The sequence below is a fragment of the Thalassophryne amazonica genome, chromosome 5 (assembly GCF_902500255.1).
Source record: "Thalassophryne amazonica chromosome 5, fThaAma1.1, whole genome shotgun sequence".
Taxonomy (NCBI): domain Eukaryota; kingdom Metazoa; phylum Chordata; class Actinopteri; order Batrachoidiformes; family Batrachoididae; genus Thalassophryne; species Thalassophryne amazonica.
In genome coordinates, this window is record NC_047107.1 from 85974124 (window position 1) to 86001486 (window position 27363).

The 27363-nt window shown below is 37.4% G+C and overlaps 1 protein-coding gene and 1 long non-coding RNA gene across 3 annotated transcripts; one reads left to right on the forward strand and one right to left on the reverse strand.

Moving 5' to 3' along the window:
• Positions 1 to 1781: 1781 nt before the first annotated feature.
• LOC117510884 lies at positions 1782 to 14823 on the reverse strand. The gene is made up of 3 exons (XR_004560835.1): positions 14679 to 14823; positions 2874 to 2879; positions 1782 to 1793 (listed from the first exon to the last, which is right to left on the reverse strand). It is a non-coding gene; the product is annotated as an uncharacterized LOC117510884 (long non-coding RNA).
• Positions 13774 to 27104, forward strand: areg (amphiregulin). Of its 2 annotated transcripts, none has more exons than XM_034170777.1 (6): positions 13774 to 13923; positions 15340 to 15507; positions 17196 to 17424; positions 17551 to 17721; positions 21459 to 21576; positions 26777 to 27104. In XM_034170777.1, the coding sequence occupies exons 1-5, from the start codon at positions 13887 to 13889 to the stop codon at positions 21550 to 21552; spliced, it is 699 nt and encodes a 232-aa protein (XP_034026668.1). In that variant the 5' UTR covers positions 13774 to 13886; the 3' UTR covers positions 21553 to 21576; positions 26777 to 27104. The 2 variants fall into 2 exon arrangements, with proteins under 2 accessions (XP_034026668.1, XP_034026669.1); XM_034170778.1 differs by having other exon boundaries at positions 21459 to 21564; positions 26775 to 27104.
• Positions 27105 to 27363: the final 259 nt, after the last annotated feature.

The following is a 27363-nucleotide window of genomic DNA, read 5'->3' on the forward strand; positions in this document are numbered from 1 at the left end:
AAGTGACATTTCAGTTCCACATTTCACAGATTGCAGCTCTTCTGATCCACATGGTGCACCTTAAGGTCAAAAATCAAGTTATAGAACCTCAGATTTACACTGTTTTTTCTGTTTTAAATTTATTATTGTATTTGACCGTTTTACAGTATTTGAAAGTAGTTTGCAATTTACACATGACATTTTTTTTTTTGCATGTTTTAGCTTCTATTTATTGTTTAATGGGCTTTGTACGACAAATGTGATGATGCAAATAATCAGATGCAAATAAACATAACCTTTAATACTACAAGCTGTAGACCTGAATCTGATTAAACATCTCTGGAGAGATCTGAAAATGGCTGTGCACCGACGCTCCCCATCCAACCTGATGGAGCTTGAGAGGTGCTGCAAAGAGGAATGAGCAAAACTGCACCAAGATAGGTGCGCTAAGCTTGTGGCATCATATTCAACAAGACTTGAGGCTGTAATTGCTGCCAAAGGGGCATCAACAAAGTATTGAGCAAAGGATGTGAATACTTATGTACGTGTGATTTCTTAGTTTTTTGTTTTTTTTTTTAATAAATTTGCAAAAATAAAACAAAACATTTTTCATATTGTCATTATAGGGTGTTGTGAGTAGAATTTTGAGAGGAAAAAATTAATTTCATCTATTTTAGAAAATGGCTGTAACATAACAAAATGTGTAAAAAGTGAAATGCTGTGAATACTTTCTGGATGCACCGTAAACAGTGGAAATATGCTGGTTTTATAGATTTTAATTGCTACTACATAAACTGAATTGAACTTGATTGATTAATTGAATGTTTTATTTTGGACATGAAAAACAAAACAAATAAAGGAGAAACAAACAACAAATCACACAAAAAAGACAAAACAAAAGAACAATGTCAACATAATGTGTCGAAAAGGGAAGATGCATATGCTTATTCATCCTACCCCTATAGCGTCCTGGAACCACTTGTGGTCTGTGAGTATATTGGTAAAATATCACATTTTAAATTAATATCATATTCTAACTTAAAGGTGTTTTTCAGACTGTTTAAAGATGACTTCAAAATTGAACAGATAGTAGCATATATGTATTATTGGAGTGGTACACAGACCTATTGTTTTTTGGACATTTGTGGAGTTAAGTGGTCTTTGGGATTTTTTATTGCAGTCCTTGGTCTGAAAAGGTTTGAGAAATGCTGCACTACAGGTTTCTTTTTCTGTTTAGTGTGACGTTGCTGTCTGAAGGATACGGCCGAGGGTCTTCAAATTCTTCTGAAGCCTTAACACAATTTTCACATTTTTCTCCCATGAGGTCTATGAGAAAATATTTCTCTGTACAAAGATATATTTAAAAAAAAAGTGATCCAACTAAAAAAACAATTATAATTAAATGGTACGTAATTCTACAGTGATGTGAAAAAGTTAGTGCCCCCTTGAGCTTTTACATGTTTGAAATTGTTTTAGGACATTTAAAAAAAAAAGAACAAAATCCAGGCTTTTATATTAAAATTTCAAAAATTGTGCCCTTTAAACTCACAGTGAAAAGTAATCTCTACATTATGAATTAAAGGAAATAATAATTTAAAAGCCAAAATAATGGTGTGAATAATTAAGTGCACCCTCTAGTAGAGTCGACACATAAACCATCACTTTCAGTTTTCTTCAGACAAGTCAGGGGATGGATACATCAACATTTGCAAGACACTGATTATGTCTTGGACTTTATTTACACAAATTTTGAAGGAATACAAACAGTATGGTACTCTATGGTAAATCTGTGTGGAGCAGACACTTCTCAAAAACTAAGGGGCCATGCAAGAAGGAGACAAGTGAGCCACCATTATTTTGGTTTTTAGATTATTTCCTTTAAATCATGATGTACAGATTACTTTTCACTGTCAGTTTAAAGGGCATCATTTTAGAAATTTTAATATAAAAAGCCTGGATTTTTGATGTCCTAGTAAAACAATTTCAAACATGTAAAAGCTTAAGGGGCACACACTTTTCACATCACTGTATAGTGCTTTTCCATCTGATACAGCAGCTCAAAGCATTTTACAGTCTTACCACACACACACACACACACACACACACACACACACACACACACACACACACACACACACACACACACACACACACACACACACACACACACACACAGATGACCAAAAATAACACCCCTGCATGCCCTAATGTACATTTAAAAACATCAATGTCACAAAGGTGTGTTTTCTCTCTCTCTCTCTCTCTCTCTCTCTCTCTCTCTCTCTCTCTCTCTCTCTCTCTCTCTCTCTCTCTCTCTCTCTCTCTCTCTATATATATATATATATATATATAAACAGTAGGACTTTTTAGTTCTATTTATTCATTAATTTCACTTAAATACTGAGTTTGCATCCTGCTAACACTGAGATGCCTCACTGGTTTTATAGATATGCAATACAGAGTTACAGCACTGCTTTTATAAATAAGTAATAGGGGAGGTGATGGTCTAATGGTTAAGCGTTGGGCTTGAGACCAGAGGATCCTCAGTTCAAATCCCAGCCTAATCGGAAAATCACTAAGGGCCCTTGGGCAAGGTCCTTAATCCCCTAGTTGCTCCCGGTGTGTAGCGGGCACCTTGTATGGCAGCACCCTGACATCGAGGTGAATGTGAGGCATTGATGTGTAAAGCACTTTGAGCGTCTGATGCAGATGGAAAAGCGATATATAAATGCAGCCCATTTACTGAGTTACACCACTGCTTTTATAGATACGTAATACTGAATTACAGCACTGCTTTTATACAACCCCTGGCAAAAATTATGGAATCACCGGCCTCAGAGGATGTTCATTCAGTTGTTTAATTTTGTAGAAAAAATGCAGATCACAGACATGACACAAAACTAAAGTCATTTCAAATGACAACTTTCTGGCTTTAAGAAACACTATAAGAAATGAAGAAAAAAAAAATTGTGGCAGTCAGTAACGGTTACTTTTTTAGACCAAGCAGAGGGAAAAAAATATGGAATCACTCAATTCTGAGGAAAAAAGTATGGAATCATGAAAAACAAATGAACGCTCCAACACATGACTAGTATTTTGTTGCACCACCTCTGGCTTTTATAACAGCTTGCAGTCTCTGAGGCATGGACTTAATGAGTGACAAAGAGTACTCTTCATCAATCTGACTCCAACTTTCTCTGATTGCTGTTGCCAGATGAGCTTTGCAGGTTGGAGCCTTGTCATGGACCATTTTCTTCAACTTCCACCAAAGATTTTCAATTGGATTAATTTGCAGGCCATGACATTGTATCTTTTTGCAAGGAATGTTTTCACAGTTTTTGCTCTATGGCAAGATGCATTATCATCTTGAAAAATGATTTCATCATCCCCAAACATCCTTTCAATTGATGGGATAAGAAAAGTGTCCAAAATATCAACGTAAACTTGGGCATTTATTGATGAGTGCCTTTACCTGACATGCAGCCCCATATCATCAATGACTGTGGAAATTTACATATTCTCTTCAGGCAGTCATCTTTATAAATCTCATTGGAACGGCACCAAACAAAAGTTCCAGCATCATCACCTTGCCCAATGCAGATTTGAGATTCATCACTGAATATGACTTTCATCCAGTCATCCACAGTCCACGATTGCTCTTCCTTAGCCCATTGTAACCTTGTTTTTTTCTGTTTAGGTGTTAATGATGCCTTTCGTTTAGCTTTTCTGTATGTAAATCCCATTTCCTTTAGGCGGTTTCTTACAGTTTGGTCACAGACATTGACTCCAGTTTCCTCCCATTCGTTCCTCACTTGTTTTGTTGTGCATTTTCGATTTTTGAGACATATTGCTTTAAGTTTTCTGTCTTGATGCTTTGATGTCTTCCTTGGTCTACCTGTATGTTTGCCTTTAACAACCTTCCCGTGTTGTTTGTATTTGGTCCAGAGTTTAGACACAGCTGACTGAACAACCAACATCTTCTGCAACATTGCGTGATGATTTACCCTCTTTTAAGAGTTTGATAATCCTCGCCTTTGTTTCAATTGACATCTCTCGTGTTGGAGCCATGATTCATGTCAGTCCACTTGGTGCAACAGCTCTCCAAGGTGTGATCACTCCTTTTTAGATGCAGACTAACGAGCAGATTTGATTTGATGCAGGTGTTATTTTTGGGGATGAAAATTTACAGGGTGATTCCATAATTTATTCCTCAGAATTGAGTGAGTCCATATTTTTTTCCCTCTGCTTGGTCTAAAAAAGTAACCGTTACTGACTGCCACAATTTTTTTTCCTGATTTCTTATAGTGTTTCTTAAAGCCAGAAAGTTGCCATTTGAAATGACTTTAGTTTTGTGTCATGTCTGTGATCTGCTTTTTTTTTTATACAAAATTAAACAACTGAATGAACATCCTCTGAGGCCGGTGATTCCATAATTATTGCCAGGGGTTGTAGATACATAAAATATTGTGTTCCAGCCCTGCTTTTATAGATACGTAATACTGAATTACAGCACTGCTTTTACAGTTAAGTAATACTGAGTTGTAGATGTAATTCTGGCACAAGTATGAATGGTTTTGTTCTTCTATGTAATAATGAAATCAAAAGTACAGTCAGTCATGTGATAAGGAAGATATGTTTATAGCTGAAAGTTACTGCGGCACATTGTGTTTTAAAGTTGTTGCTCCTTTCTTTTTCACTTCATGTAGAGATAATCTCTTCACTAACCTGGTTCATGTAAATGCACAAACTAAATTCCAGGTCTTGTAGGTGAATGTAGCCACACTTAGTAATCAAGTACATGACACCGTGCTAAATTGCAGTATCACTGTAGTTCAGTCTGAAGCCAATGTAACGAATTAGTTTTGTTCATTTCCAAGTTAACCAGCTGTCATGCAACTAACAGACTGTGTAACCGCAACTCTGCTGTGCGTTGCCCATTTTACATTGGCAAACGCCAATAGTATCTGTCTGCTACAGCAGAGGTCCTCCTTTAATATAGCAAACTTCTGCTGAGCATGCCCACACTAAGAAAATAAGAAAATACGTAAACTGCAGCTGTTCACGAGCTGTTGCTTTTTTTCTCATCAGTGTTGAATAATGAGCTTCATTTATGTGCAAATGGAACTGTGTAGCACTAATAGGACCACAAATTAAAAAATCTAAAGTATGAGGGAGTCATTATAAACCAGAGGTTGACACTGATTGGCTGTGATTCAGTGGTTCTGTGTCATCTTGACATTTGATCAATTCTGTCCACTCCTGAATCACTGTATGTTCTTGAACAACACACAGCCCTTCCAACGCATTTAATCCACATTGGTGCCAAACTGAGTTTGACCTCAGGTTTGACCTCTCAAGTTTATAAAATTTCAGAGGTCATGTAAAGGACCTGGGTATAAAATTAAAATTGCTTTGGTCAAATTCCAAGTAATACTTGATTTAAATGACAGATTAAATAGCATTTCCATGATTTAAGGTGAAGTTCTTAGAGAGCACATTTATGACACATATGTCACGTGGCAGTTGTCAGCCCCACGGAGTGTTATGTTAATCAGTAACACCATTTAAACTTGTACTCTTTCATTAGAGCTGTAGCCAGAGTCAATGAACCATTTTTAGCACTACATAAAGTGTCTTTATTCCCTGTGCATGCTAAAGAGCAGCCACAATCACACAGACATATTAACTCTCCCCCTGATGCTGTTCTCTTTAAAGTGCACTCAACCAGAAATACAAATGTGGAGAAACACATCCAAAATCCAGCAAATAAAATATAAAATGTGTCGATACATCAGTTAATACTTAATTCTTGCATTTATAAATGAGCAGATTACTCTTGCAGTGATTACTGTGGTGACAACTGTTGCTTGACATGTTTTGTTTCAAAAAGTGATGAGTTGTCACATGACTACGTTCAATCCATGAAACATTAAACATACAACCCCAATTCCAATGAAGTTGGGATGTTGTGTAAAATGTAAATAAAAACAGAATACAATGATTTGAAAATTCTCTTCAACCTATATTCAATTGAATACACCACAAAGACAAGATATTTAATAACTGCACTCAAAAAACCCAACATGAGTGTTGTTGTTTTTTATGTTACATGAACGAAAGTCTAACATGTAGCTTCTACGATATAGAATCAAGTTTTATGGGTGAACACATTCAAATCATGTAGTTTTAACATAACATGCAACAGCTTAAAATCTAACTTGCTCAGTGAACATAATAAAATTATGGAAGGTATTTCCACCCAAGTAAAATCCGTTAACGTAGCAAAAACAATTTTGCTGAGTGACCCAAATGTAAATTTGTTGGGTCAACATGATGAATTTGCATTACTGTTACTTAATTACCATGGGTAAGATCAACTAGATTTGTAAAGATAAATGAAAAAACAAACAAACAAAAAAACAGTAAGTCCCTTTGGCTGCTCGCTTGTTTGCATTTGGGGGTGCCACAGCAAATCCAAGGTGGATCTGCATAAATTGTGCTGATCCAACCCAGCCAAGTTAAGCTGTACTATTTTAAAAGTAGTTGTAAGCACTTACAGGGCAGGGGCGAGTGGCCAAGTGGTTGGTGCACTTGGTTTCAGTACAAAAGGTTCCCATTTCAAACCCCACCCCTGCCACTTTTCTCCATGTAATGTGGAGTTGCATCAGGAAGGGCATCTGATGTCAAACCTGTGCCAATTCAACATGCAGATCCACCTCGCATTTCCTGTGGCGACCCTGAGTGCAAACAAGGAAGCAGCTGAAGGGACTTACTTTTTATTTTTGTTACATTTACCATACAAATCTAGTTGGCCTAAATCATGGTAATTGAGTAAAAGTAATGCAAATTCATCATGTTGACCCAAAAATTTACATTTAGGTCTACATTTGCCTTTTCAAATCTAGTTGGCCTGAACCATGGAAATTATGTAAAAGGAACGCAAATTCATCATGTTGACCCAACACATTTACACTTAGGTCAGTCAGCAAAATTGTTTGTGGCTAGGTTAACACATTTTCCTTGGGTGGAAATACTTTACATAAATTTTTTATGTTCCCTGAGCAAGTTATTTTTTTGAGTGTGATAAACGTTATTGTTTTTGTGCAAATATTTGCTCATTTTGAAATGGATGCCTGCAACACATTTCAAAAAAGCTGGGACAGTGGTTTGTTTACCACTGTGTTACATCACCTTTCCTTCTAACAACACTCAATAAGTGTTTGGGAACTGAGGACACTAATTGTTGAAGCTTTGTAGGTGGAATTTTTTCCCATTCTTGCTTGATGTATGACTTCAGTTGTTCAACAGTCTTTTCTGTTGTTGTATTTTGCGCTTCATAATGCACCACACATTTTCAATGGCCGACAGGTCTGGACTGCAGGCAGGCCAGTCTAGAACCTGCACTCTTTTACTACGAAGCCACACTGTTGTAACACGTGCAGAATGTGGCTTGGCATTGTCTTGCTGAAATAAGCAGGGACGTCCCTGAAAAAGACATTGCTTGGATGGCAGCATGTGTTGCTACAAAACCTGGATGTACCTTTCAGCATTGATGTTACCATTGGAGATGTGTAAGTTGCCCATGCCATGGGCACTAACACACCCCCATACCATCACAGATGCTGGCTTTTGAACTTTGCGCTGGTAACAATCTGGATGGTCTTTTTCCTCTTTTGTCCGAAGGACATGAGGTCCATGATTTCCAAAAACAATTTGGAATGTGGACTCATCAGACCACAGCATACTTTTCCAATTTGCATCTGTCCATTTCAAATGACCTCAGGCCCAGAGAAGGTGGCAGCGTTTCTGGATGTTGTTGATGTATGGCTTTTGCTTTGCATGGTAGAGTTGTAACTTGCACTTGTTGATGTAGCAACGAACTGTGTTAACTGACAATGGTTTTCTGAAGTGTTCTTGAGCCCATGATGTAAGATCCTTTACACAATGATGTCAGTTTTTAATGCAGTACTGCCTGAGGGATCAAAGGTCACAAGTATTTAATGTTGGTTTTCGGCCTTGCCACTTACATGCAGAAAGTTCTCCAGTTTCCCTGAATCTTCTGTTTATATTATGGACTGTAGATGATGGAATCCCTAAATTCCTTGCAATTGAACGTTGAGAAACGTTGTTAAACTGTTGGACTATTTTTTCACGCAGTTGTTCACAAAGTGGTGATCCTCACATCATCTTTGCTTGTGAACGGCTGAGTCTTATGGGGATGCTCCTTTTATACCCAATCATGACACTCACCTGTTTCCAATTAGCCTGTTCACCTGTGGAATCTTCCAAACACATGTTCTTTGAGCATTCATCAACTTTCCCAGTCTTTTGTTGACCCTGTCCCTGCTTTTTTGAAATGTGTTGCAGGCATCCATTTCAAAATGAGCAAATATTTGAACAAAAACAAAAAGTCTATCAGTTTGAACATTAAATATCTTGTCTTTGTGGTGCATTCAATTGAATATAGGTTGAAGAGGATTTGCAAATCATTGTGTTCTGTTTTTATTTACATTTTACACAATCTCCCAACTTCATTGGAATTGGGGTTTTATTAAATAATAATAAAATTCAAACATATACCAACAACAAGAGAAAACAAAATGTTTTTTTGATGGCTGCCTATCCAAGGTGCACCCTGTCGCTCACCCGTTGACCGCTGAGGTGACAGACAGGCTAAAAGTCTGAATGCCTGTAACTTCTTTACAATTTGGAAGAGTTTGATCCGGATCTGATCCAGATTACAGATTTTGTGGCCATTTAAATTTTACATAGAAAGCCCAATTTAATGTATATTTTACATTATATCTTCATCAAACGGGACCCAATCATTCTCATATTTGAAAGTGAGGTGCAGACTGGCACTCACTGTGGGCTGACAAAGTTTGATCTGGATCTGATCCAGATTGTGGATTTTGTGGACATTTGAATTTAACATTGAAAAGCCCATTTGGTGTACATTTTGCATTATATCTCAATCAAAAGTGCCTCAGTCACTCTCGTGTGACAATGTGGTGCAAATTGGCAGTCTCAATGAACAGACTAAGTTTGAGTTGCATCTGATCCGTATTGCAGATTTAGTGGATATTTGATTTTCACATTGAAAAGCCCTTTTGATCAATTTAGAAAAGGAAAAGAGCTGCTGCAACACTAACACAGAAAAAGACTAACGTTTCAATGTGCAAATCACATCTTCATCAGAGTCCTGAAAAGACCTGGATGGTGCAGCCTAAATACTAACAGGAGCCAGGTGTCGTGATGCGTAAAGGGGGCGTGGCCATCTGTCAATCAAGGCACTCACTCAATTTATAATTAGTTCATAATTAGAGACACACCGTCCCAGTTAAAAAGAACAAACATAAAAATACAGTAACCCAGAGAAAATAAAATTATTATTATTATTATTATATGTTATCATTATATAACATATTTAACTTTGTTCTTATTACATTGCCATACATCTATCTAATCACTCATTCCATTTTCCAGGGTGCATACCTAGGCTTTACAGAATCCTAGGAATATGAACTTTCAACTTATGTATACTGTAAGTAACAAATTTTGTGTGAAAAGTAATTACTTGTAGCAACTACTGAGGTTTTAACTATTTTACGAGCATGTACATATTGGCCGGCCGGCTCTTTAGCCACTCAGCTACCTGCTCTACACATAGACAGGTAGCATGAGTGGGATTCAAACCTAGGCCCACACAAACACAAGCAAATAAATATTTGCCCCAAACAAATATGACAGTGCCAGAAAGCACATTTCCCCAATGTCTCTGCACATAAACCAAACAAAGTAATTCCAGGGACACTACATGCAAAGCATGACAGCAGCTATGGTTGTTGTAGCTGAGGAATGACACAGAGAAGTTCCCAACATTCCGTGCAGGTTTCTACTGGGATTCCACTGCTGCCAGGAATGATGTAGCAGCCTCTGCTTGCAGACAAAACAAAATAACTAACATCACCCCCACCAAAAATCTAAAGTTTTTGTCTTGATTAGAGCGTCCTGGAACAGAAATCTGAGCATTTTTAAAGTATAGTAAAGTAAAGTATAATTGAATGGTACATAATTCTATAGTGCTCTTCCATCTGATGCAGAAGCTCAAAGCATTATAGAGTCTTAACACACACACACACACCAACCTTGCTGAAGGCCACTTTTGTGATTTTCTGTCTGATCACAGTGTTGAACCTATGACCTTTTGGTCTCTAACTTGCTTGTCTTGTTACCCAGAATGCATATGTCATAATACTAATAGCAACAATGTACCCAAATGTTACCAGAGCATTTTAACATTTTTGCAAAATACGTCGCACTCAGCATGAATCCAGTTAATCCATGACTATGGCATGAAAAGACATGAGACACTGTGTTGCAATGGTTGACTCATTAGTTCACAGTAAATTTTGTAGCCTAAAATTTACTCTGCTGGGATAACATTTGGTCCCAGTCCAAATAGAGTTAAATATACTCCATTACAGTGCTAAATCAACTCTATCACAGTGTAAAATCAACTCTTGGACGGTCTTTTTGTAAAAGCATAGCTTGCGAGTCAGCTGCCACCGTCAGACTCTGACAGAGTGTCACCAATAGACAGTTGCTAATGACAACAAAAAGCTAAAAACGTTGAAACATCAAGCTTTTTTCTGATATATTGTCGGTGTAGGGTTTGGACAGATCTCATTACATCTGCCAAGAAGTTCTCATTGCCACCTGTCTGTCTGTCAATTAATTATTTAGTGATTTAGTCTGTAGTGGAGCTCAAAAGAACATGAGGAGCTTTCAGTTCAGTTTGGTGCAGAGATAAATCAAGGGAGAGTTGATTTGTTGTGGATCTTAGCTTTGATCATTGGTCTTTGATTGTGATTCCTTTGAGCTCAAATTCTGGTTCTTTTGATCCTGCATTCAGAATGGCTGATTAGTACAGCCGTCAGGATCAAAGTTTAGAATGTGAGTTTTCATTCTTATTTTTTTTTTATCCAGATTACAGGGCCACTGCAAGACAGACAGACAAATGGTAATCAACATAACCTCATTAGTAAGATTAAAGATCCCAAAACAGGATCAAAGGTTAGTAATCAAGATCAAAGACCAGAGAATGGCATTAAAGGGATCTTTTCCTGTTGATTTACTGCCGATGAATTAATTATACTTTAGGTGTATTTTTTCCAGCCGACTGATTCTACTCTTTTTCTCTCTGTCCAAGATAAGAACGACGGATGGATCTGAACTGAAGGGTCCTGACAGACTGAGGTGGAAGACCTGAGGCGGGTGCTGCATGCTGCAGTGTCTGTGTGAAAGACCCACTGACGGTGTGGACGACCCTTGCTTGTGCTGCTGACACCTGTGCGGTTACACCCATGAGTGCAAATGAAGGTCGACTACAGCAGTTGCAAATCCGTCCGTCCATCCGTCCACCCGTCCGCCCATCTGTCTGTCTGTGCTCAGCATAAGTCCAGTCCTATTACTGCCAGAGTCTTCAAATTGACAGGGAACATTCTTTGGATACACATCTTGGACAAGTTCAAAGATGACTAACCTTGACCTATTTTAAGAGGTATTTTAAGAGGTTAAAATTTCACATTCTGTTTTAATGTGTTCAGTTTTGTTTTGTGGTGAGTGTGATGGCCAATCAGAGTAGGGATTGCACCATGATGTCAGTGGCCTCTCAAAAATCGCTTCATTTTTGGTGTTTATATACGTTTCTCATATATTATGTAAAGGCTAGTGAGAAATAAACACTTCTAAAAATGAAAACACTGTTTTTGGAACCTAATAACACCTCTGAACTTATTTTTTACAAGACATTTCGTGGATGTTAGCATGGTGACATCTTCAGCTGGTAGAGCTGCAAAACTCTTGTTTTGTTTGTGTGTAAATATATCCATCCTCTTTGTCATATATTATGTAAAAGTTAGAAAGAAATAAACATTTCTAAAACTAAAAACACTGTTTTTGGAACTTAATAACACCTCTGAACTTATTTACAAGACATTTTGTGGATGTTAGCATGGTGACATCACCGGCTGGTAGCTAGCTGCAAATCTCTCTTTCATTTGAGTGTAAATTTATTCTCTTTGTCATATATTATATAAAAGCTAGCGAGAAATAAACACTTCTAAAACTGAAAACACTGTTTTTGGAACTTAATAACACCTCTGAACTTATTTACAAAACATTTTGTGGATGTTAGCATGGTGACATCACCGGCTGGTAGCTAGCTGCAAATCTCTCTTTCATTTGAGTGTAAATTTATTCTCTTTGTCATATATTATATAAAAGCTAGCGAGAAATAAACACTTCTAAAACTGAAAACACTGTTTTTGTAACCTGATAACACCTCTGGAGTCATTTACAAAGCATTTTGTAGATGTTAGTGTGCATGCTAACTTTGATAACTCAAAGCTAATTTCCTATGGAGTTACATGTGTCTCATTAGTAACTGCAAATGCACAGAGGGTGATCTGCAAATATTGCTTGATTTGCTTAAAATGTAAATATTGTTTTTGATTGACTGATTGATAGAGGGGCTTTATTGAACATGTACAAATTGTACATAAGCCAATAGGATCCTAATCATTAAACAACTGTAAATTATAAAGAATACAATGCTCATACACCCGAGGGTATTTTAGCAGTGCATCCACCCTTTTTAGGTTTCAAATCCCGTAAAACTTCGGAGAGGTCACCACGCTGCAAGATCTCAGTAACATTGAGAACTGCATTGAGACGCTCTGATCACGCTGCACTTTAACCGCTGCACACGGGCAACACCATTAACATCACAACGTAAAACTATTTTTATGTTGTGCCTAAAACTCTCGTGAATATATTCTCTGGGTTTATAGACGTTGTTATTGCGTTTGTTTTATGTAAACATGCGAGAATCACAGGCTGTCTCTTCGTTATTTTCAGTGAGAGCTGCTGTGAGCTACGCTCGCTTCCTGATCATGTCGTTCTGGGGGAAAGTGAAGTTTGCCCTTTAATGTCTTGATTATTGTAATTTACAACACTGTTTGTCCTCTTTGTTCCAGACTAATATATATAATATGTCTGAAATTCGGTTTCCGTTTATTAAATTCCACGCAGATTAAATGTAGCAGACATGGATTATTTGTTATAATTGTTTTAGCAAGTTTTCAGGGTATCATGCAGCAGTCTCTTATTAAAGTGACAAAAAGCATAAAAAATTACATTTTTTGTAGTATAATATTCATTTACAGTTGTCATCATGTGGATTCTCTATGTTGTTTTGATTGCAGCGACTCTCTGGCGTGCAAGGAATTATGGGATACATGGAAACCCTGGATTATATTTTGAATTCCACTATAGTTGCCTTCCTGCCTACACATTTTTCTTTCTTTCTTTCTTTTTGTTTAGTCCAGGCATAGCGTGACCTGTGTCATGTATCGTCACTGGAAGGAAGCAATAACAGTAAAAGGTGACAGAGTTTACTTTTTAATGGTGAGGAGAAACAAGTTTGAATACATCAGTGTGCTTTGTGCCTCCTTCTCTTTCAGACATTACTATTCTCTAAGAGAAAGTTCGTCAAGTGTAAAAACATGAGATGCAAAATGTGTTGCCTGGGGCCCATTTATCCTCTCTCTCTCTCTCTCTCTCTCTCTCTCTCTCTCTCTCTGTCTGACTCACTCACACACACACACACACACACACACACACACACACACACACACACACACACACACACACACACACACACACACACACACACACACACACACACACACACACCCTTTTCTTCTCCACTGTGAGGCAGGTGTTGGCTATAAAACCTGCACCCAGTAAGCAGCACACAGTATGACACAAGCACATAGTCACGGGCATGCACGGACGCACACACTCAGCTTAGTAGCATCAAACACTCAAGACTCTCCTGGGATATGAACACGCTCATCCCCACCTGTCTCCTGTGCTTCGGTAAGTCTGGATTTGTATTTAACGTGTTCAAACAGAACCAGCAAGTGTAAATCAAAGAAATGGAAGGAAGCGTAAAATTAGAAGAAGCCAGAGGAGGGGTCACAGGAGGACATTTCTCTACATGCGAGGACGAGTCAGGCAGGACAGATAAATTCCTCTACCATATCATTAGATCAGCTACAGAAGTCATGGTGTGGTTTAAATCCTGACGTTAGGATTTATTTTGGGCTCATTCAGTGCTCATTCTGGTTGTACTAGTTACATTGTGTACCTCATTTATGAGGTCTGGCTGTTCTTTTTACACTAAAGATGATTATGAGTCAGACTTAATTGTGCAGGATTTATGAACAGTGACTCCTTACAAAAGAAAATAACTCCTGTTTGTCATTACACCCACATCAAAATGTGTCTATTTCTCAGTCGGTTCTTTGCAAATAAAGTTTCAGTTTGTACACTGCAAATATGCTAAATCTTACCAAGAATATTTGTCTAATTTCTTGTCACATATCTAATCTATACTTTACTAGCAGTTTAAAAAATCTTTTTCAAAAGCTTATTTGATTTTTAAAGATGTGCTAAAGATTTTTAAGATGTGCTAAATGCACTCTAAGAAATTAAATGCTATATTTACTTAATCCATTTATGTCAACTGCACCTACAGAACTTGGTTGTTTACTGTAAATGTGAAATGCAAATGTTGGTCCAGTTGATATAACTATAGGTTAAGTATTTCGTTTATTAGAGTGTAAAAAAACAAGTCCTTGTATCTTACTGAAATTTTACTAAAGTGATTGTGTCTTATATTAAGTGTAGATCAGATATTTTACTAGAAATTAAACAAATAGGCTTGGTAAGAGTTTGTGTTTTTTGCAGTGTAATCTTTTGACAACTTAGCAATCACCTATTTAATTATAGCTGTATGACAGTACGCGCGCTTTGATTGGCTGATTTGCGGTCTGATATTTTCCCATATCAGACCCTTACCATGACAGTTAGTCCGGATTGTTATCAGATTTGCGACTTTGTTTACAATTTTCACAATGTGAGATAAAGCAAAACAAAAAGCAAACAAAGAAATTATGAGTGACGAAGAGGACCATTCTCCAAGCAAATGTTATTATACTGGTGAGTCTGAATTGGAGGAATTAACTGCAAATGAGCTTGAAGTGGCCATACAAGATGAAAACACAGCTCCAAACAGCCATATAATAAACAAATTATTAAACTCGCTTGCTCGGTTAATAATCTTTTAGTACTAGTTTCAGAGTGAGCATATATAACCATAAATGTTTTGTAATGTCAAATGTTATCACCCTATGTGATGTCATTTCATACATTTTTTACCCTAATTGTTTGAAGCCGACTGTTCTCTGAACTCTGTTATGATCTGACTTTCGTCCGTTGTTGATTTTATAGTTGTGTGCAGCACTCAGGGATCTGAGGCCTCACTCTCCGTTGAATTAAGCACAGTAACTGGTGGCCCAGCTTCTGATGAGGCCCTTGAGATTTTGTCAAACAATGATGACGAGCTGGATGTAGATGAAGAACTCTCAGGAGGATCCAATACAACTTCCACCCTTCATGGTACAGTCACTCAGCAAAGTTTTATTGTTGTTGTTGAGTCAAATCAATGTTTTGGGCTGCAGGGCAAACAGTATGTTACTTAGATTAATATACAATGCTCTGTATTGACTGTGGGTAGTTGACCAAAATGTTGTTCATACACTTATGAAATACAGAAGAGCCCATGCCCCAAAATAGGTGTAGATTTGTGAAGGAAAAATCCACAAAACATTGGCTGCAGGAACTATTGGTGACTTCACTGAACAAGAGAATGTTTGAACCAACCTGAATTAATTAAGTTGTTTGAACTTATGGTTGTAAGTTACAGTTGATTTAACTTTCAAACTTAAGTTCAAACAACTTAATTCATTCTGTTTTTACAAATTGTGACACTTTTTTAAGTTGGTTCAAACATTCTCTTTTTTCAGCATTGATTATTATCACCTTGAACTGAAGTACATCTTTTATCGCTTACAAATGTTAAAAACAAAACAGGTACTAATATCATTTATGATCAATCCTAGGCTTTGGAAAAGACTAGGCATGTAATCTCCCAATTGTAGCAAGTGAACAGATAAATAGCTTGATAAATGAGTCATCCCCTACAGTTTGTGAACACAGTAACTCAAAAACTATTACCTCTATCATTTTGTAACTTACCACATCAAAAGGACAGATAATCAGCACAAACCTCTTTGTATCTGGTGAGCTTTGAAACAACCGACCAATCCCAAAAGCAACTTTGTTTTGCTTAAATAATATCATGCCCCCCACTTCCTGGATGGTTGATGATGGATTTGGATTAGACATGTTTGGCAGAGAGACAAACCGGAAATATCCAGAACCAAAAAATTAATACTGTTTCAATGATTGCTTTATAAAATTCAAATAATGTGATCATACCTTCACACAACCTCACAGAAATAATTTTGTGCGAATTTAGCCACAAATAAAAAAGCAAGAACAGCTAAGTGAGGTAAGCAGTGAATGGGATCCGTGTGTGTGTGTGTGGGGGGGGGTCCACACAGTAATTCTCTATATCAGAGAAATAAACTGTTATTTTCTGATATGAAAACTCAAATAACGTGGTCAAGGTCCACACAACCCTGCAGAAAGGTTGAGCTTAAACTTCCCTCTCACTATCTCTCTTAGCCATGCTGCCCAATTTGGGGCCTGTGGGCTATATTTGACCTGTACAGCCTTTGTTTTGGCCCACTATGGCCATTGACAATTTTTTTGACAATTTATAAATAACTGTTAAGAAGATTAAAGCGTAACATTTTTAATATTAGGAAAATTTGTTGTAGATATAGAATTTTAACATTTTCCCCAAAATATAATACGTTTAATTGTGATGCAAATAGTGTGGTGATGCAAGCGAGCATGCTTGCTTCCAAAAGAGAAGGTTCCTATGTTAAAGACCACCCGTGCCTTTTCTCCATTTTGGAAGAGTTGCATCAGGAAGATCATCTTGTGTAAAACACATGTCAAATCAACATGCAGACACATCGCATCTGCTGTGGTGATACCCGGCAAAAAGGGAGAAATCAAATAGTTGCTTCTGACAAAGTAGCGGCCCTCTAAGCAATCTAAGAGAATTTATGCATTGTGTCTGGAATCAACTGATTCATCTTGTATGTTTCCAAAACTGACATCGTGTAATCTTTCACCATAAGTAACTGTTTCGTGTGTCCTGTTACTTGCTGCAGAGTCTTACATCAGCAAAGATGAAGCGAAGAAAAGAAAAGGCAAAAGCAGGAAGAAGAACAAGCAAAAGAGCAAAAGCACCACTGCCTCCAACCCCAAGCACACGTTCAACACCAGCGGCTTCACGTCGGCTGTCAGCACCGGCGACGATCCCTGCACCTCCACTCACCTGGGCTACTGCATTCATGGATACTGCAAGTACATGGAAGGCCTGCAGGAGCCCGTGTGTATGTGAGTACAGCCCACAGGTCTCCTCACAGTCTGCTTCCTCTTTTATGGCCAAGCAGACTCTCTAGATTTTAATTTGCTTTTTTATCTCTTGGCTCATGGTCTTGTTCTCCACTCTTGACTCTGTAGCTGCATGAAGGGCTACGATGGCGAGCGCTGTGGGATCCAGACTCTGGAGACAAACAAGGGGAAGGACGAGCAACACAATAATGCTGAGCTGGTGCAGACAGTCTTAGTGATCATTGCTGTGGTCCTGTCAGTCATCAGCTGCACCGCCATCCTGCTCATGACCTGCACTCAGTGAGTTTACAAAGATCTCACACTCAGACACACAATCGGCTACCTGAGAGCACAAAACCTCAAACATAAACCGAGCACTCACCTGTCCATCTGTGTTTAGGTGAGCTGAGGTGCAGGTGGGTGCTGCTGATGGAAATAAATGAGAGACAGCTATTAAAATATGAATTAAAACACACTCTGAACCTCCATCTGGTTCAGAACTGAATAAAATCTTCCTTGTTCAAAGGTTCATCTCACCAGCAAATTTCAATAAAATCTGTTCATGTGTTCTTGAACTATTATATTTTGGAGACAAACAAGGCCAAAACTCTTACTGTAGTAATAGTAGTAAAACGAGACTCGGTTGGTAACATAAATAAATGACGTTTGTCCAAATTAAATGTACAAATTGATGTAAATATTGTGTGATAAGTTCAATTTAAATGTAATTAATTTGTGTGCTGCCAGTTGAAGCACTTTTTAAAGTTGGCCAACAATTCTCTTTTTTAAGTGTATTCATGGGATATTTTAAATAGGAATGCTTAAATCTACATAGAAAAATGTGAAAAATTGCACCTTATTTCCTTTGTTGGGTAGAGGTGTGTCCATATTTTCTCCATAGACAGACTGCCTTTATATATTTTGGCTTTGGTGCCTACTAACAGTACAAAAGGAAGTGTAGGTTTATTGTGTGGCATTGTAGGACTACTGAGTATTAACGTGTAAGAACAATTATAAGGGGTATATTATACGTATAGATAAGTCCAGATGTCTTAAAACAGATATTCAGATTCAGATTCAATTTATTATTATACCCTTGGGTAAAATTAGTTTACAGTGAGTGAGTCATCTCGTTTGGTAAACACAGAACAAGACAAAGCAACAACAATGCTAAAAAGCTAAAAAAAAAAAAAAAAACACAAGGACGGCCCCAAAGTAGAATAAAAGCAAGATGAGTTAAAACATCAGTAGATAAAAAAATCTAAAAACGTATCATACTGAACCAAAAGGATAAAACTAAATAAATAAATAAAAATTAAAAATGTGCTGTTCATAAAAACAAGGTAAAAAAGACTATACAAAAAAATAAATACAAAAGTTATATTAAGTTTCTGTTACTTGTTTACAGCACTGATGGCTGCTGGTACAAAACTGTTTTTGTGGCGTTTAGTTTTAGACAGATATTGAATTTTGCAGCAAAAAAACAAACAAACAAAAACAACAACAACAACAACCCATAAATGCCAAGATGATGCAAAAAAACAACAACAACAACAAAAAAACAGAATAAAACAAAAACTTAATTTTCAGGTCTCTAAGAAACAACCTTTCTGTGCTGGCAGGTTTAAATAAAAACACACTTCCTGTGTAGCCTCTCTGTTGAAACAGTGAACATTTCTGTCTTTATTCAAAGACCATTGGTTGTAGTCCATAGAACAAGCAGGAGTCCTCATATGGACTTCTGTGACATATGACGCAGAAGTGTAAAACGAGTCATTTCACGTTTACATTAGCTTATAACAGAGTAGTTATAACATGCATGGGTAAAAAATTGTGGAACTTTGGAAATATTTATCTTGAAATCTCAACTATATGTAACTATTAAAACTAAATAAAACAAAATTTGTACATTATGACAACTTACATGTGACTTTGTATTTGAAAATATGTAATAATGACAATAACATCAATATTGTTCAAATTAGCTCAAGCAAAAGCTTTTTACTTTAACTGGAGTTGTTAGCTGTGATTTGAGCTAGCTTGTTCTCAATTTATGCTCCAGATTTATTTATTTATTTTAATTGGGCTGCTTTAAACTACACATTCACCCACACCCCACTGGTTTCCATCGTAACACACTTCAGAGCACACACACTGTGCCAAGAAATATTTTCTTGGCATCCGGGCAGACTGACACATCACAAAGCACATAACACACCCAAACACACCCCAGCCTGCTCAGGTATTGTTCACTGGTTGCACAATGCAGACATTTTGGCATCTAAACCTTTTCATGTCCCTTTACTCTGTATTTTCTCTGTATTCTTTGTCACTTTCTTTACAAAGCCTAGGTGTTTACTGAAATTTACATCAGGGCATGTTTTATTGGCTGACAGGGAAAATGAGTATGACTTTTCAGTGTTGTGGAAACGTTTGTGGAACCTTGAGTGGTTACACTTTTTACTATTTTTAAATTAACTTTTTAAATAAATTAAGTCTTCACTGGATTAAAATTTGCAAAATTATGTCCTTTAAAAGCGCAGTGAAAACAAATCTCTAGAACATGACATGAATAAAATAAAAATATCAAAACCAAAACAATGACGTGCATAAATATATACCCCTGATTGTATAACACAGCAAAACCATCACTTTTATAGCCATTTTTTTCTTTTGGAGATTCAGTAAATATGTCTTGGACTTCATTTACATCAATCTTTAACAAATACAAACAGTATGGTATTGCATGGTAAACCTGTCTGGAATAGACAGTTCTTTAAATGTGGGTGACCATGCAAAAACAATACTAGTGAGGGAAGCCACCAACTCTGAACAGGTTACAGGTGCATGTGACTATGATTGGAGATGTCTTGTGCTTTACCATTTATACAGCTTCATGGTTGAGTGGCACAGAGAGAGATCTTCTGTAAAAGATTATATAAAATTTTAGTTACACTTTGCCAGAAAGCACATGGGAGACTTGAGTCTCAATTTGATCTGTTTTCTTGTATTAAAATCCTTCTCTGTTACATACACACCATCATGCAGCTCTGGCCAGTGGTGCAACAGACAAACATTCCATTATGAACAGGTTCTCTAATCATAGCTATAAAAGCCTATGACTCATTCAGCTGTTATGGGTGTCTTGTTAGCTTCCCTCACTAGCTTCCTTCTTGCATGGTTGCTCACTGTCATACTGTTCGTATTTCTTGAAGATGTAAATAAAAACTAACATATATTCAGTGACTTGTAAATGTTCATATATCCATCTGCTGACATGGCCAAAGAAAACTGTGCAAAAGAGATTATTTAGCTTTGTTATACTAACAGGTGCACATACATGTATTTTATTTAATTTATGTCTGGTTGTAGAGATTTGCTCTTGCTGTTACAAATTAATAAAATCATCTTTATATAAAATCAAACTTTATATAATTAAAGTATAAATCATATATTATATAATTACAATATATTTTTTTTATTTTGATATACTTTTGATGTCATAAACAAATTACAAATTGTGAAAGTTCAGTTAGTCACAAACATTTTTCATAGTTCTATGTATCAGACAACATCCGTTAACTCAAATGCACTTAACCGTAAATAGAGTGACAGCTCACTTGTATTTTCTGCTCTTATCAGTAAGCAGCCACATCAGAGCCACCGATGGAATGCAGAGCAATGTTTATAGTCCAAGAGAGGTGAATAAACCAGCAGTGCGATTATTACTTTATAACCACAATTAGACAAGCGACAGGTGACTTGAATCAAGGCAAAGTACAACATTTCACTGTCAAACAGTTTCTTACATCAGCATCAACATTTAAAGTGATTTATTCCTATAAAACATGTTCTTTTTGAATGCCACACTGACTGTGTATTCTTTGACAAAAACCACACCTTGAATATCAGCCGAGATCTGAACCGTGTGACTGATTCACCAGGTTCAGGTTCTAGGAACCTGAACCTGGGATTACTCACAGGTGTGGTGATTTGAGAATGACACCTTTTATTCTCATACGGAGTGTCCTTTGTAGTTACAGGTCACAAAAAAACTTCCTGGCAGCTTACCTGGGAACTGGGACGGAACAGGAGAAGCTCCAGAAACCCATCAATGACGTCACAGTGTGAGAGACTTGTGTGACTGACAGTGAGGTAATTTCACCTGTTTTTGACCCTAACCCTAAACCTATCATGAAACAGTAAAATGATGATTACTACAGTAAAATTATGATTCACTGTGGCTATTTTACACTCATAGAGCAAACGTTTAACACTGGAGTCAGTGTTAAAACAATTTATGTTGCAAATGTGTCTACAAATTATAGTGTTCAATTTTTTTCTGTAAAAGCTTTAAAATGATACAACACAGGGCTTGAAATAAGGTTTGTCACCTTCTTCACCACTCAGGTCTGCATAGCTACAGCCAAAGTAATGATGAATGTATGAAAAAATGAGTGGTCTGTGATTTGTTCCAAGTGACCCATTTAAAAGAAGCAGATAGGATTCTACTAGATCGTAGCTTTGTGAAGTGTTGAAACTTACATCTTTGTGTAATGGCAGTGAAGAACCGGTATGAATGAGCAATTAATGTTGGAGAGAAATGGAATTTCTCTATCAAATGTATTTCTTTGTATCACACACCAGATGGCAAATATTGGATGTTTGAAAATTAAAATAATCTACTTCTTTTCCTTTCGGCTGCTCCCATTTGGGGGCACCACAGCAGATCACCTGTCTCTAATTTATCCTGTCCTCTGCGTCTTCCTCTGTCACACCAACCACCTGCATGTCCTCCCTCAGCACATCCATAAACCTCCTCTTTGGGCTCCCTCTTCTCCTCCTGCCTGGTGGCTGCATCCTCAGCATCTTTTTCCCTATATACCCTGCGTCCCTTCTCTTTACAAATATATATACACCACCTCAATCTCGATTCTTCAACTTTGTCTTTAAACTGTCCTCCGCTGTCCCTCTGCCCTCATCTTCAAACATTATAGTCTATGGGAATTTCTGTCTGATCTCATCCATCAACCTGCATTATATAGCACTTTTCCATCTGCATCAGACACTCAAAGCGCTTTACAATAATACCTTACATTCATCCCAATGTCAGGGTGCTGCCATACAAGGCACTCACTACACACTGGGAGCAACCAGGGCATATATGTATATCACTATTGCAAACAAGAAAGGGCTCAGACATTAAAAACACCACTGCCACAGCTCCCTGAAACATTTCCATACCTCCACTAGCATGTCATCTGTACCAGCTGCCTTTCCACTCTTCATACTCTTCATAACTGTCCCCACTTCATCCTTACAAATCCTTTGCACTTCCAGATTTACTCACTCTATATCATCCAGCCTTCTCTCTCTCTCATTTTCTTCATTCATCATCTTCTCAAAATACTCCCTCCACCTTCTCAACACACCCTTCTTGCGTGTCAGCACATCTCTGTCCGCATCCTTTACCACACGAACTTGCTGCACATCCTTTCCAGCTCAGTCTGTCTGTCTGTCTGGCCAATCACTACAAGGCTTTTTCTCCTTCTTTGGGGTTCATTGTCATGTGCAGTACCCTTTCCATAGCCTTTGCCACATTTACTTTCATCTTACGCCACATCTCATGCCCCTGTCTATAATCTTTATGATTTTCCCACTTTTTTTTCACCAACCTCTTTCAATTTATATTTATTTACTTTGGAAATGGTGTTACACTGTTATTTTAGAGTCTGTTGTCAAACTGCAGTTGTAATGATGATTGGACACATGTGGTATTATATTTTGTTTCCTTGCTTCCCTATGTCTCCGCCTTGTGTGTATGCACTAATCTGTCTCTTTACAAAAAAAAATGCAATCCCAAATTAATGTCAATCCAGCAATCTATTACTTCCAAATTTTTTTGCTTAAGGGCCATAAAGGGTGGTGTCAGCATGTGCTCACATGAGCATAAAACCCAATGGGAAAGATTGGGCTCACAGAGTGGCAGAAGCCGCACACCTGTTGTTCTTGCGGAAATCAGTTGGTTGCATCATGCCGAGAGGACTCTCCAGTAGAGAAATTACTCTGGATTATCCAGGATTTGTCAGCCTGTTTCTTCTCTGTATGGCATGCCAACATAACGAAAACCCCAGTTTTTTCATACACATTCACCTGTGGGTGTACAGACAATAACAGCACTGTGTGTACGTGCAATGACCTCAAGAGGTAAATTGCTCCACGTGTTCAGATAGCTTTTACACACAGAGTGACGTGTTTATACTGAACCTATATGTAGACATGTCAGCCTTTCAGACAAACAATGCAGCAGCGCAACATTGTCTGCATACCCGACGAGTCATTCAGGGTCCACCCAAAGAACAAAGAGCCTAGGCCCGTATCTGCGAAACAACTCAAAGCCCTCTCAAACAGCTCCCAACTAAGCCTAAAATTTCCTGACAAGGAATCTTGGCCTAAGAGTGAGCCAGCAGGTGTCTGAGAGCAAGGAGGGGACAGAAATGCCTATCTTTGTGAGGAGGTGGGGTTGACCTCATTGCTAGGTATGACGCAGTCCTCTAAGGGCTGTGATTGGTTGTCACAAAAAGGGAAGGAGAAATAAAAAAAACAGTTATTAATGGACAGTGAAATCAACCGATCATATAACCTGAACTGTATTATGAAACGTGTAATTGTGCAGATAATTCAATGTCATGATGATGAAACTCAGCAAAACTAAATGAATTGTTACACAGCTTGAAAATGTTTGAACGTAATTCATTCACATGCCGATTATCTCTATATTAAAATAATGCATGTGTGCATGGTTTATTTAGTAGGTTCAATGTACGTGCATAATATAATTGGAAATATATTAAAAATGCATGCATGACACAAAAAAGTGAAATACTTATTTCCATTGTGGTCCATTTAAAATTAAATGACAAAACAGAAGAAATAATAAAATAACTATTAATAATACTGATAATAATAATAAAAATAGTGAAAATATCAATAGTATGTATGTGATAACAAGAACCTAAACAATTTCTAAATACATTAAGACAGTAAATTAACTTTAAAAGATTATGTAATTAACAGGAAAAAAAAGGGTTGAGTTCTTCTAAAAACTGTTGAGGTCTAAGGTTCTAAAACCATTCTGGATTCACGCACCATTCCAACTCATTATAGAAACTTTGCATAAAATGTCAGCTACCTATTTTATAAACACTACCCAACCTAGAGTCCATGGATCACCATGGGCAACATGGTAGTTATATTGATTAGCTTATGGTTATGTTTACTCACCATGCTGGTAATTGTGCACAAGCGACGAGTGTGAGAAGCGCTGGTATGTGCTGCAATCCAAACTGAGAGAAGAGATTGCAGCACACAAGCAAAGTTCATCTCAAACAGGTGAGTTTAGGCTATGGCTGCTGACATTGCTTACTTTGATATTAATAATTGTATTAATATTATAGAAATTAATGTACCATGACATTGAGGCTGCTTTTCCTGTGTCAGTGCAAACAGATAAAGCAAAAAACAAAAAAGTATAAAATCCTACAGGACAGTGCAATGAATATCTCTATGTACAAATATAACATAGGAATATATTTATTTATCTATATATAAATACAAATATGTATTTACATGCCATTTACGTTTTTTCCCTTAGTCTAGTATTGCAATGTTGTGATGACCTTCATCTCAGGTGTTATTACCTTCAGAATCAGAATCAGAAGAAGTTTATTGCTATTGCCAATGAACAGGATTGACAGACTAGGAATTTGCTTCGATATAATGGTGCAACATTAAACAGAGAGCGATATAAAATGCTAAGATAAAATATACAATATGTGCCAAAATAAGACAAAATATAAGATAAAAAATGATATATGAAATACGAAAGGCTGTGTGCAACAGAAAAACAGAAAGAAAGTGCAGTGGGAGGAGTGCAATTAAAACCAAAGTACATTGTCTAAAGTGACCCGTGATAAAATGATAAAGTGACAGAGTTAAGGTTAAGGTGCCTGAGTTATGAGGAGTTCATGAGTCTAACGGCAGAGGGGAAGAAACTGTTCTTATGGCGGGAGGTTCTGGTCCAGATGGACCGTAGCCTCCTGCCCGAGGGGAGTGGTTACTACGTTGGGTGGGAAAAGTAAGCTCATTCCTCAACCACAAATATTATCCCTGCAAGATACTGAATCACTCACATTCAACATATGGAGAATATCGCTCCTTCCACTCTGTGTTTTCCACCATCTCCTCTGCTTAAGACACTCTTAGGCTTCTCAAAAATCCTCCTTTGGCACCTTAGGAGCTCTCTTAAGGCCTAAGATGCTTTGTGAACAACTTTTATCTTACCAAGGGAAAATTCTAAGAAATGTCTAAGAATAACATCACCAGGAGCTACTTTTAACCTAAGGATGCTTTGTGGATACGGGCCCAGGTGTATATTGGTCTCTGTGCTTATCCCAATCCATAGACACCGACGTGTGGATGTCTCTTTAAAATTCTACACATATGTAGATACATTATGATTCAGTAAATGTTCCTGTGATGAGTTTCATGAAAACCTAGTGCCAACCTTTGAACTTTTACTAGAGTTTGAAGACGCAGAACTGGCAGCAAAACAAGTTTAATTCAACTGATTTATAACATTAAAATCGAGACACCGATATTTAAGGTTTGAGTGTCCAATGGAAAGTGAATAAACTGTGATGCAATATGAGATTCTGAAAATGCTGTAATTGTTTGTGTGGCCACTCTGCTTACAGAAGGTTGAAACCAATCCAAATCAACAATACTGCATAGTTGCATTTTCCCAGTTGCCAAATATTGTATTGATTACTTTAATTTCTGGCTTTATGGTATTTTTGTGCTGTGTTGGAGATGTAACTGCATCTTTAATAAGATCAGTGACAAACATAATCCCTGCATGGTCAAGTGTGTAGTGTTGTAATAACACTGTCAGCTGCAGTCTGGAGTACATCTCTTCTTCCTCTTTGTCTTTCAGCCATTTTCTACTCTGCTTATGAAACTTACTCATCTTTGGTCGCTTATCTGGGATCGGGTCGTTAGACTTATGAAACTCTGATGCCAAAACAGTTTGTCATCTTTGCAGGTCTTTTAAGAATTAAGATGCTTTATGAATGAATAACTTTTATCTTGACTAAGCCCACAAGTCTAAGAATTTTCCCACTAAGTACCTCTTTGCCCTTGGACGTTTTATGAATACAGCCCTTGAATTTTAGTGATTGCATAATATTTTCATCATAAACATCTTTATTTTTATAATTTCATCATTATATTTACGGGATGCATTTGCACAATGACTGCATTTGTTTTTGACATGATTTGTGTCATTTGTCCTCAGCCAGTTGCAGTGCTAAAGATGCAGCAGACCAGAGGAGCAACACTGATTCCAGTCACACAGCTTCATTAGACCCTGTAAAGAGCACATTTCCTTAACTTCAGTAGAATGTAATTTATTTGAGCGTAATTATTTATTGACACAATCTTTGTATGAGTATTTGTACGTCAGAGGTTTGTATGTGGGAATGCTGAGCATTCAGTTTGTTGATGTGTAGGCGAGGTTTTATTTATTAAACTGCTATTGTTATAGGTCAGACAAAGGCGCTTCATCTCACATTGAAGAGGGATGAAATTCAATCACCAATAAAGTGTCTCAGTGTTATGTTGAACTCTGTCTCATTAATGTATAATGTTAACTTGAAATATTTAACGTAGGCCTCGCCAACACGGTGTCTGTGGACCCCAGGTAGCCCGCTGGGAGCCTGTGAGGCACCCATAATGGATGTTCTAGTGGGGTAACAGTTCACGGTTGATGCGTGATCCATACGGCCCGCCTCACACGATTCAGAACGCATGTGAGCAGCAGATTACTTGCAAAGTTAATATGAGTGTCATTTTGTGTCATGATGACTTGCTCACGGGGGAGGT

What these genes read in the sequence shown, in the direction of transcription:
- areg (XM_034170777.1), top strand. Translation starts at nt 13,887, where the DNA reads ATGAACACGCTCATCCCCACCTGTCTCCTGTGCTTCG. An exon ending in CACCTGTCTCCTGTGCTTCG is followed by an intron (nt 13,924 to 15,339) that starts GTAAGTCTGGAT and finishes TTGATTTTATAG; the next exon opens with TTGTGTGCAGCACTCAGGGA. An exon ending in CTGCTCATGACCTGCACTCA is followed by an intron (nt 17,722 to 21,458) that starts GTGAGTTTACAA and finishes TGTCCTTTGTAG; the next exon opens with TTACAGGTCACAAAAAAACT.